General features: G+C 50.4%; 1 protein-coding gene across 1 annotated transcript in view; it reads right to left on the reverse strand.

The window, feature by feature from the left end:
* The window catches only part of PAPPA (pappalysin 1), a 239,657-nt gene that overhangs the window by 195,656 nt on the left and 31,572 nt on the right, over window positions 1-12,429 (reverse strand). Inside the window, exon 2 of the mRNA XM_046023823.1 lies at window positions 10,715-11,777. Within this exon, the coding sequence (XP_045879779.1) occupies window positions 10,715-11,777 (1,063 nt within the window). The remainder of the gene's footprint in view (window positions 1-10,714; window positions 11,778-12,429) is intronic.

Raw genomic sequence — 12,429 nt, forward strand, 5'->3', positions numbered from 1 at the left:
AGCCAAGAAGCATGAAGAACACCATGATAAGCCAGGAGAAATAAGAAAGTACAACGGTGTGTTCAGAAGCATCAGAACAGTAACGTGACCATCCCACGTCAAACGACTGTTTTGACAACACACAGTGTACCGTTCCCGAGCCCACAAGTGAGCTCTTCTCGCCACCTCCCTTTCTTCTTAGAGGATCAAACCACAACTGATCAATAGTAGAACTGACCACATTCGGCAGAATACACACCGCTCACAACAGCCCTGTGGTTTGTCATCCGCTTGAAGTACAACGAAACAGAGCCAAGTCACCCCTTTTCCTAAGTTGCAGCAGCTACCACGTCCTGGGTACAGGCGACATGTCAGCAGACTGTGTAGGTTGGCTCTAATTCCGAACCACGTAAGCCATAGAACTTGTGTGACGACTGACTGACTAATATTGTGTTTGGGAAGGACGGAGCAAGAATTACAACATCGTCACGATGTGTGTCTGTAGGGCAGCTTCTAGATTTTAGCCTGAACTGTGGCCTCATACAAATTGCCTGACTGTAGGCAAATAGCACAATCATGTACAGACACAACTATACGGTCACTACAGTAGGTGGAGATCTCTCTGGACGACCTGAACAAGTCTAATAACGTCCCCAAATTTGGGTCCATACCGGGGTTAAACACTGAGAGCTCTTGAAGGGTCATGTGGCGATCAAAGTGTTGAAGTATGGGGAAATAACACTGAAGAGCGATGAGGTCGTCCGTCAGGCTATCGAAAGCAGAACGAAATTCAAATGGATTTTTGGACAAAGGATGCCACTCTCAGGGTTTAAGGGAAAATAAAATGGCAGACACACAGACTGCCCAAGACGGGGTGCCACCATCAGGCGGTCACGGAGATCTGAGAGTCAGGAGTCAGAATCTGTCCAGTTGTCAGAGTAGAATTGTTCCTTCATGGCTACGCTGAACACATCCGACTCTGTTGGTCAGAGGGGCTGGCAAATACTCTGAAGGCAGGGGGACGGTCTCTTATGTCCCTGGATGTCCCCAGTGTCAACACACAGCCTTGCTCCCACCTTCCCAGCATCAAGCTCCCTCCATCTGTATTCTAGCTGCAGTCCCCACAGGCCTGTGAACTGCATTACAACATCTGATCTGAAAATGTATGAATAATAACAGCTCTTAGCAATATCCTATGCAAATCCTCCCATTTTACAGATGAAGAATTTAAAATAAAAGAAGTGACTTTAATTAGGCTGGCTACGAAGTTACTGGAAATAGCTAGTCACTTCCTTCCTCATGTTTTGCCAAGCCACAGGGCAAACTATGTTTTTCTACCATGAATCCTCCTGGGAAAGAACTGTCTCCCTCTCATGTCTCTCTACCACCCTCTGTAAGAGTCTGAGATTGTCCATGCTTGTGTGGAGCTCTGGTCACCCACTGTTGCCCTCTGTGGCCACACAAACAGTTTGGGGGTCAGGATTCAAGCTCCAGGGTGGGGGCTGTGCTGTTTGTCTGAACTCAAAAAAGGCTGGCATCACAAATACCGGACACCTGAAACGGAGACCCCAATCTCCTCGCCCTCTGCCCTATACCACCAGATCACCCACTAACTGAGAACACGGAAAAGAGAAAGAAAGAAAGGCACAGAGAGAGGGAGACAAGAAGTCACAGCTCCGAAAGCAAAACAAAACAAAGAACCCAGGGAGATGGGAGCCTGTTGGACTTAGGCAAACAAACCTGTGAGCAAAACGCACTGTCGTTCACACATGAGTTTTGTGCTTCCAGAAAGTGAGAGCGGGGGGTGCCGAAGTCCCCTCACAGGAATGGAGAATTGGGCAGCTGGGAGTCTGCAGGTACAAGCTGAGCCACGAACAATTTAGGGGAATGTGTTTTCCTAAAGCAAAACATCCCGGTGTCTGCCCATTCCACCCTCCCTCAAGCCCCCACTGCTTTGTTTCCCACCCTGGACGGGCGTCTGGCCGAGCTGAGGCTGTCATGAGTGGTCAATGTCACCAGTGGATGGTGAAAGAAACAGGAGAGTGCTGATGAGGCCAGACCGGGGTGGAAAAACCCCAACTGCCTCCCTCTGGGGCGGAGAGGGCACCAAGCGCTCCCATCCATCCGTCCATCTGGAGAGCTGGAAATGGAAATGCACCTCCAGGAAAAAGGGTGAGGCAGGGAGCACCTGCAAATTTCACCTACAAACTCTGAGACAGAGATCCTGCTGTGGTCAGAGTCACAGGCATGAGCAGGCGTCTTGTGCTGCTTCTTGCATGGCCTGGTGGGGTTCCAAGCGCCCCTGGGTTGCCCACCTGGCTTTCAGCTCCTTCCCTAGGATGTGTGAGAGCTACACAGCCAGCCCCATCCTGGGATCCCAGACATGCCTCGGCTTTATGCTGGGGATGCCTAAACTCACAGCAACGTGCTGCTTGGGTCAATGAGTATGGTATCATTTAGCATGCACAGGGCTTTTGGAGTAAGGACAATCTAGTTAAAATGGAACCTGCAGGAACCAAAATGAAAGGGCCTTTGGTAAAAGAGCAGGACTAGCTTGTCTCCAACCCCCGCTGCAGCCTGAAGTTTCCAGGGAGGGGGCTCAGGATCCAGAGGGGGCTGGGAATTAGGGAATATGTGTGTAAGAGGTCAGAAGATTTCCCAGCGATGGAAAATCCCCAACCACCACTGTTATTCTGAGTGCTCACTCAATGGCGGGCACTGGGGAAAAGGGCTGACCCCTGCATCATTTCACCGAATCCTCTGAGCCCCTCAACGCAGTAGCCTGCAGTACCTTCATCCCTGATTTTGGGGAAGAAGCACCTGAGCCTTTGATAAAGTTAGAGACTTGCTCAAGGTCATGAAAGTGTTTAAATGGCTTGATTTCAAGTACACTTGGTCTCCAAAACTCACATTCTTATATTTTTTTGCGAGACTATCATGACCCTCCGCAGCTTCTCATGGGTCCCTGTTTTGAGCTCCTGAACATCACATGGAGAAACCACGAACAGCTCTCTTTGCTCCATTCCCCCCTCTATCTTGCTCTCAAAGACCAAAGTCACCTGCGCAGAGTCACAGATGGGACCTCTGAGTAGAGGTGGACTTTGTTGAGATGAAAAGCATGAAGGTAATCCAGACGGAAGCAGAGAAAATGGGACCCCGCCACGCGTGGCCTGGAGAGAGGTATTTCTGCGTCCACACGCAAGCAGGCGCATAGGCTGGGGATGGTCAAAAAATCTAGGACCCTCCATCAAATTGGCTCATCACCCCTGGTGACCAATGCCAACACCTCCTGGGACCGTTCCAGGTGGAAATATGTCCTCGAACACAGTTCAGCATTTGGGTCATTTCAAAAATAAACTAGTGTGCGAGCTCAATGGGTTGGATATGTTATACAGTCTTTATTTAAAAATACCAATTCTGTGGCCAGTCCTAAAAAACCAAAAAAGTCAGTATTTTAAGAATGAAAGTAATCTGTGTAAATGCCCTCAGTGTGCGTCCTGCTGTTCCATCCAGGCCTTTTTTTTTTTTTTTTTTTTTTTTTATGAGCCTGCAGAAAGTCAGTCTCCAGAAAACAATGCTGATTGAGAGGGGTCCCTGTGTGTACCCAAGAAGGGAGGGGACTCTGCACCTACTATGTGCCACACATTATGACCAGCGGCTTGACACAGATGACTTCGGCTAAATGGCACGACACACCGTCGGAGAGCTGTCCTCGCCCAATTCTTACAGAAGAGAAACCAGCAACTCTTATTGAGAAATGAGCCAAGGTCAGACAGCTAACGAAGAGTGGAACCAGGATACGGACCCTGGTCAGTCTCCAACACATATCACTTTTCCATTATACCAGGCCTGACTCCGGTTATTGCTTTAATGAATATTAGTCACATTAAATAAACTCTGATATTCTGATTATAAAATTCCAAGCAATTTCTCTTACACGATTACTGGAAAAGAATGAACAAAGTTACTGAACAAATAACAAAGCCCTCTTTCATCTGTGTGCTCGTTAACTCTTCCCAGAACTCTTGCTGGGATAGTATTTTATGTGACCCTCAAGGCAATCACGTGATTCAGCCGGTCAGATACTATTATGGTTCCCTTTCCATAGATGTGGAAATGGGGGTTCCAGGAGATTATGAGACTGGCCCGTGACTGCACAGCTGAGATGTTGCTGAGATGGAGCTAGCATCGGTTCCTCCTGAATCCTCCCTCCATTCTGCGTTAGTCTGATTCTCAGAGCTCCACAGCCAGAAAAAAAACAAACCTTGACATTCAACCCAAGTAGACTTACCTTTTTCTGGAACCCTCCCCTCACCTTCCCACCTCAATCTCTTTGTTCTTTTCTGTCATTACAGAGCCTGTGAATTCTGGTGGCCTGTTTGTGTACCTCCTTCTCCCAGAAAACCTTTTCTGACTTCATCACACCACAGGGATCCTGCCTTTTTCTCAGAGCTCACGTAAGCCTGATTGTCTGTGTGGTTCACTGGGAAATTAATCACCTGCCTCCTCACCACCTCTTGAATGACTGTAACGAAATGTCATTAAACCACAGAATATAAGCACCTTCAGGACAGAGATCACATGTTGGATCCCCGGGGCATTTACCACAGTCTCCTGGGCACGAAAGTGTCTTAGCCAAATACGGACAATGGGGAAGAACGTGACCATCCTTGACAGAATGTTTCCGAGTTGCAAATCCCAAGCTTCTAAGAGACCACGGTGACAGGAGGAGGGTTGAAAGACCTTGAAATTAGGAGATGAGATCCGGGGTCTTGCCCTCGGCTTGGCCTCACTCTCGCTGGGAGGCCTGGGTCAGTCCTGGCCCCTCTTGGGAGCTTGGCCTACTGATCTCGAGCAAGAGAGGGCCAGACCCTGCCACTGCTCCTTTCCGCTCAGAAAGTCCCTGACTCCACACAACTTTTCCGCTTTGGGGAGAACTCGGGAGAAGGAAGTGAATGTTTCATGAGATCATCCCAAAAAAGAAGAGACCCCCAACATGTAAAGGCAAATCGTTTAACGGTCTCTGACAAGGAGTCGGGGAGGCCACTGAGGACTCCAGTCGAGGAGCCTGCCTAAGGCTTACTGCAGTAAGGCTAAGTAAGGCTCCTCGACCCCTCTGCTGGTACTGCAGCCCTTTCCAAAGACTTCCAGCAATATCAGCGGGGGTCCAAAGAAAATAACATGATCCCCGGGGAATTCCCTTGTTCCATTAAAAATAATAATAAAGGGAAGACAAAGAAAATGTTTTCCTATGAGCCAGCAGTGTACAAGGGAAGTCTTTTTCTATCTTCCAATTGCATATAAGTACATATTCACAGATAAAGGTCAAGTCCACCCAACTGTGCCATAGCTTGCAGTCTGGAAGATCCAAACAGAAGCTTGGTGGGTTTGTTGCCATGTACTCTCGCAATGGGGTGCATGCAGCCCAAAGTGTCAAATGCCCCCTGTCTTCCTGATGCCAGGGTTTTCCCTTAATATCCAGGTTTTCCCTTTTATCTATAAAAAGGCATGTGCAGTGCATTCTAACTTGTTAGTAGACATCTGTAATTCCTGCAGATGAAATTCTGCCCACCTGGCTCATCTCCACCACTTGTGAAGAACAGCCAAGTTCATTGAAATGTTTTTTGTTTTGTTTTTCTACATGGCCAGTCTAATAGAAAAACGTTTACTGCTCACACAGGTGGGTCCTCCTGGCTGACACTGGGGAGCCTTCCTTCACACCCGGGATCACAACGGCATGCTTTCTTGTCTGTCTTTTCCACTAGATGGTGAGCTCCAAAAGGCAGGGGCTGGGCCAGCACAGAGGGAGCATTCAACAAACATTTACTGGGAGAGGAAAAGAAGAAAGAAAGGGACGGAAATAAAGGGAGGGAAAGCGAAGGAGGGGAGGGGGAAGAGAAGGGAGGAAAAGGCAGAAGGAAATGAAGAAAGGGAGAGAAGGAGGAAGGAAGGGTTTAGCTTGATATTAGATTGCCAGGAGATAAAGCAGACACTCCCCTGCTTATGTCTGGGTCCCGGCCATACTGAAGACTCATTCTCCTAGCGCTTCCTCCTCTCCTGTCCCCTTGCTTCTCTCGCACCCTCTGCATGGGCTGTCTTTCTCCGTGTTCTGCACATGCTGTTTGCCCATCCACATCCACCATCCATCCCTCTCCACCCTGCTCTGTGCCCTTGGGAGGCTGGCCTCATTGGGGTGCATCTGTGGGTTCCTTTGTCCTGTGGCTTCTAGAAGAAGACAGGGAAGCAGAAGGGAATGACAATGTAGCATTTACTCTCCTGGCTCCCTTCTGGCCTGGGGGCTATAGGAGGTTGGCCACCCCTCTTTAGGGAGAGTCACTGCTGCCGCCCAGGGGTCCTCTGCACACAGTAACTCTCTAGGTTCCCGAACCACCCTTCCTTCTTGCCCCTCCAGACCGAGGATACAAACGGCTCTCCACTGTTGCTGAATCTGACCTTGGCGATTGTCAAGGTCTGCCTACCCTGTTGTAGATAGCTTCTCCTTCCAATGTATCCCTCCTTCAACTCTCCTTAACTGTTCTGTTTGAATGTATCACCTATTTTCTGCCAGGACCTGGCCTATGCAGCCTGCATCTCTCCCTCTGAAAGTGTTGCCCATCTCCAGCTGCCCTCAGAGCATGCTTCCTCCAGCCAATGCACCTTGTCCTTCTTGTCCGAGCAGATCTCTGTTCCAGAGCTCTGTCCCACTGCTCGTCATGGATCAGGGTTTCTTTTGGGTGAATATGGTTCCCCCACCAAAATGAAAGCTCCTTAATGGTGAGGAGTGCCTCCCACTCCTTTCGGCATCCCCAGTGAAGAGCAGAGGGCCAGGCAGGGATGCACAGACCCAAGAAATATCTGTTTGCAAATGTTACTGTGTGGTTCCATTAACATGACTGGAGGAAGACAGCAGCAAAAAGTCAGGATGTGCTGGGCTCAACCCCAAGCCCATCAAGGCTACTCTCCATAGCGTTGCCGTGATCCTCGCTGTGCATGCTTCAGGTGACAGGGTGCTCACTCACCCGCAGAGAGGAGCTCCCCTAGGACATGACTCTGAGGGGGGATGACATCATTTGTTACTCAGCTCTGAGCTGCGCCTATAATTACAACACTCTGGTTCCAGCCAGGGCTTAGAAACCATAGAGAGGAATTCTGCTCCCTTTCCTACAGGACAGGCCTTTGGAGACTTGAAGTGTGTATACCATCGCCCATAGTCTTGGCCCCAGAAGAATTTGCTCATCGTGCCAAACATCTTCACGTGGTTATGATATAAGCTCCTGCCCCTCACTGTCCAGTCCTTTTTTTTTTTTTTTGTGCTTCCTCCACTGGTTGCTGTTATTCTAGACCCTTAAGAAGGAAAACTGGCTGCCAAGATAGCTCTGATGGTTCTACAGGGGTTCATGGAAGCCCAAGGCCATCATCAGTTGCTCTTCCAAACTCACTCATTCAGGCACTCCATAATCCCAAGCTCTCGGGGATAACTGGGAAGAGTGAGAACAGAACATGAAGGGGCAGGGATGTGTGACTGTCCAGAATGTCAGGGCAGTCCGGGACAGCTGTGTCACCGCAGATGACCAGGAGTCAGAAATCCAGAGCAACCTTATCTCTAGTGTGACTACTAATGGACAGTGTGAGCTCTGGTCTCTGTGTCCCTCTATAAGGGAGAAGGGGCTTGGACCAATGATCTCTGAGGATGTTTCTAGGTCCAACATTTGACCTAGGATTAGGTGCCCTTCTGGAGTCCAAACACGTTAAAAGATACACTTCTCTGACAGAATTCAGCGATCTGTCCAGCTCCACTACTAGGAATCTTATTATACGCAAGGGAAATCGCTACGTAAATTGTGAGAACAGCAAATTTTAAACAGTGCCACTCAAGGGGAGCAGGGCATGGACTGCTATGGCGCGGTGCATACAGGAATGGAGAAACTTTTCGAAAACTCTGGTGCTGACACTCCGGTGGTATTTCATTTTATATGGATTCATTTTTTGCTGTATATTTCAAAGGTACTGGTTTGCAATATACAGGGAGAGAAAAAAAAAAAAAGCAACCAAAACTGGTGCCTTACCATAGACTGAGAAGTATTCAATAGTTTTATTATCTTTACACATGAAGAGAGAAAAAGAGAGAGAAGGGGAGAGAAAGAGGGAGGAAGGGGGGGAGGGAGGGAGGGAGAGAGAGAGGACCCTGATGAGAATGAAGTTCAGCTCTTTATTAAAAATCACCTAGATAACGTCAATCAAATTTTCACTGCTTCTACTAAAGGTGCCTGCCTCCCTCCCTCCTTTCTCTCTGTCTTCCTCCCTCCTTCCCTCCCTCCCTTTTCTTAAAGTCACAAAGCAAATATTTCTCTGCAAACGTCCCCAGGCTCCTCTCTGCACACAGGAAAGCCGAAACAGCCTGGACACCGTCATCCCCGGCCCTGTCAGGAGATGACACGTTGCCTGATGGGGCTCACCGGGGGCTCATGACCTTCCTAGCCGGCAAACAAGTGCCCCAGCATGAGTGGTCACAGAGCTGGCACACAGCTGCTCCTGGACATTCTGGGCAGGCAGTCCCGTGACTTAGAAAAGGGGAGGCCGTTGGAGGCTGCCAACTCTGTCTGCTGATGGTGAGGTATCTGGGATGGGGCCCCACGGCCCCTCCATACCAGGACAGTGCTGGCTGCCCTCGGTCCTGACCCAATCAACTCAGCAGTTTTCCCCCAAGGCCTGGTGACGCCGCCCTGCCTACCAACCCTGCCCTTCAACTCTGCCTCTTACTGCTTCTCAGACTTAAAAATCCTTCCCTTCAGTGGGAGCTTTAGAGTCAACAGACCTGGATGTGAGTCCGAGCTCTCCATTTATTAGTTGAGTGACCTTGGCTAAATCCCTACATCAATCTGGATCCTGAATTTCTGGCGGCACAAAAGGGCTAAGGGTACCCACCCTCCTGGTGCTGAAGAAGCAATTGTTGTAGGAATGGATGAATAAATGAATGAATGAACAAATGAATGAAAGCAGGAATGAAGGAACAAATGAACATGGAAATAGGTGAACGACTCGCAGCTATCCATGACACTTTGCCCCCCTCCGTGCCCACTCTGCCTGAGCACGCGGGTACGTCCTGGGAGTCCAGCTCTGTAGAGCACACGCTGCCTTAATCTCAGAGACTTGCATTTGTGACTTAGCTGAATGACTCTCCTGACCCATGACCTTGTCGGAGTCATTGCCTCCTCTAGCTTCCTGTCAGTCAAATGCAAATACTAACCCCTGTCTTGCCTTCCTTACCAAATTCTGTCAAAGCCCAAATGAGAGCAGAGATGAAAGTGCATTGTGACCTGGAAGGAACCAGCCACACAGCAAGGCTCCATCCCACTTGGGCCGCTCGTGTCTCTGAACAAGGTGGGAGTCCAGGGCCCACCGGGTGCCAGCAGGCTGAGCTGACGTGCTTTCTGGCTTGCTGCCAGGCACGACATTCTCCTGCCAGCATCGCCATTCCTTTGCACATAGGTATTTTTTTTGTGCATGGGAGGCCCTTGCTTTTTTGAGAGAGACATAAAGAGAAGAGTCAGCAGAAAACCTGCAGAGGTCGGCAAATGTGTTCGAGCTATCAGCAAGTCCAGGGTCCTGTGCTCTGGACAGAATGGAAAAGTCCAGCATGAATCTGGGAAGTGGATGTTGACTGTCTCTCTGGCTTGCAACTAGTTCCTCTGAGTCCCATATTGAATCTAGATCACCCCGGGTTCACCTCTGGGCTTTTCCTTGGGGGTGCTGTTTAGAGTTGACAGTGCACGCAGAGGCTAAGGGAAGCCTTGGACACAAGCGTCCCCTTTCTGCCCTCTTCTCCGCAGTGGATGACATGTCCCTCTGCCCGAGTGCCCTCCTCTCTCCCCCAACCCAATCATAGATGTCCAAACCAGATCGGAGCTTTTCTGGAGATATTCGAGCACCAAGTCAGTTTTTTTCTCTTTGATCTCCCTTGGCACTCCCTAAACACAGCGCACAGCACACAGCACCTTCCTGACACAAGTGAGGACAAATACGCTTACTGAGACCTCATGGCCCACCAGCCACGAGCAGGGAGACCATGCATTACACGCCCCCTCTCCATCCCCAGAGCAGCTTCACAAAGCAGGTGCTGTTATCACTCCATTTTACAGAGGAAGGCATGGCTTCTAAGAGGTCACAGAGCAAGGAAACTGTATGGCTGAGACCCGAACCCAGGCTGTGCGACCCAGCTGACCCTGGATTTACCAGCACAGTGCAACAGAACAAACACTCGGCCGGGAAGTGTGTTCCATATTGCTCTGTCCAGCACGGTAGCCACTACAGCCCACGAGGCTGCTGAGTCCGTGAAATGTAGTTCATGGGACTCAGGCCAGATTTTACAATTTATTTAATCTCAACTAATTTAAACAGTCACAATGGACTAGGGAACGCGCTGTACCCCACTCTACCACGTACGTTATGACGGTTACCCATTCGTGGCTCACATTACCCAGTTTTGACTCTGAGTCCTTTAAGAAGACGGGGTTGTCCTCTCTCTTAGCCCACAGTGGGGGCTCAGCGAATAGTGTTTTGGTGGGCTATCTTCGCGTATCGTCCCCATAAGAGATGTGTAAGAGGTTGGCCTCAGTCACCAAGCTACCATGCAAACCAGAAAATCTGCAAAGTTCTGGAACCCCTAGGGCTCTCGGGCACCTCGTCTATGCAATGTTGGCTCACAGCTGGGCATCGCCTGCACGGCAGGTCTTACCTGTGTGGAGAGTCGGGGTCAAAGCATGTCTTGGTGACATCTGTGATTTCGGGGTCACAGCACTCTCCGCCATCAAAGTTGAACCGTTCGTAGTTACAGTCCATGTCGCACACCCCGTTGTGCTGCTTCTTCACGAAGGCAGGGTGGCGCAGGTGGCGGCAGTCCCCGCCGTCGTGGCCGGTCAGCGTGTGGTTGCACTCGAGGTCGCAGCTCTCGTCCCCGATCTTGCTGATGTCACAGTTGGCCAGGACGAGGCGGTGGCGCAGGGAGGAGTTGCTCACCTCGAGCACCTCCAGATCCCAGGAGATGTTGTAGTGTCTGAAGGCCTCGGCCAGCTGCCGGTGCTGGAAGTCGATCTGCTGGCGGCTCACCGTGGGGTTCTCGTGGTTGTCGTCATGGAGGTTGACCACGCGGTAGCGCACCACCTTGGGCCGGCGGAACCGCGGGAGCTGGTTGTAGCTGGCAATGACCTCCGTGTTGTCACACAACGTCTGCCCACACAAGGGAGGCTCCAGACTCGTGTCCAGCAGGAAGCCGTGGGCGCCGCTGAGTTCCACGTGGGGGATGTTGCCGTCCTTCATGGGGGACCAGGTGTGCTTCACGTTGTCCCAGTTCTCCTGGAGGAGGAGCTGAGGTAGAGGCGCGTGGAGGCCATGGGTTTCCATGTCGAGCAGTACCTCCTGCTGAGTCCGGGCCACCTTCCACAGACTGAAGTGCTCGATGTGGCCCCGGTAGTTGTGATTCAGAGCGCTGCCCCCCAGCATGAGCACTTTACACTTCTGGGTCAATGGGCTGAAAATGCCGCCCACCTGCTCCCCAGAGGTGGCCACCTGGGCACCGTTCACGTAGAGTTTCATCAGCCGCCCGTCATAGGTGGCGGCTAGGTGCACCCACTGGCCTGGGAGGTAGCTGCGGTGGGCGTTGATGGTGGTCACTTGCCGGGCTCGGTCTGTCTTCAGGGAGAAAAAGTAGCGTGGGTCTCTGTTGCCTTGGTCACTGACGGTGTGAATTCCCACGACCCATCCTCTGTCACGCGAGGTGTAAGAACATTTGTCATACAGCCCTATGTGGCCCGGAGAGAGAAAGAGGCGTCAGTAAAGGATGGAAGAGGGCACTTGGTTGCTTCTCTCTGTTAAAACTAGGATGAGGATGTCCTAGACCAGCAGTTCTCAAACTGTGCCCTGCAGGGTCCTCCAGTTCTTAATGAAGCCTCTGGGACCAAACTTAGGACAAGATAAGGGCTAGAGGAACAGGAGGAGCTGGTTTTGGTGGGGGTTCTCCCCACTATGTTAGCCCAAGTGGTTTCACTTTCATTGGTTCCGAACATGACATACAAGAAAGATTTTGGTTTGTAGAATGGGTACTTGGGCTAAAGAAAATACCAACAATAATAACAATGGAAATCTGAACACCTTTGATTTTGCAAGACTGTTGGATGGGGGAGGGGATATTATAATAAAGAGGGTATTTTATTTATTTATTTTATTTATTTATTTTTTTTTTTAAAGATTTTATTTATTTATTTGACAGAGAGAGATCACAAGTAGGCAGAGAGAGTGAAAGGGAAGCAGGCTCCCTGCTGAGCAGAGAGCCCGATGTGGGACTAGGGGCGCCTGGATGCCTCGGCGGGTTAAGCCGCTGCTTTCAGCTCAGGTCATGATCTTAGGGTCCTGGGATGGACCCCCGCATTAGGGTCTCTGCTCGGTGGGGAGTCT

Source organism: Meles meles, chromosome 11 (genome assembly GCF_922984935.1).
Source record: "Meles meles chromosome 11, mMelMel3.1 paternal haplotype, whole genome shotgun sequence".
NCBI classification, from domain to species: domain Eukaryota; kingdom Metazoa; phylum Chordata; class Mammalia; order Carnivora; family Mustelidae; genus Meles; species Meles meles.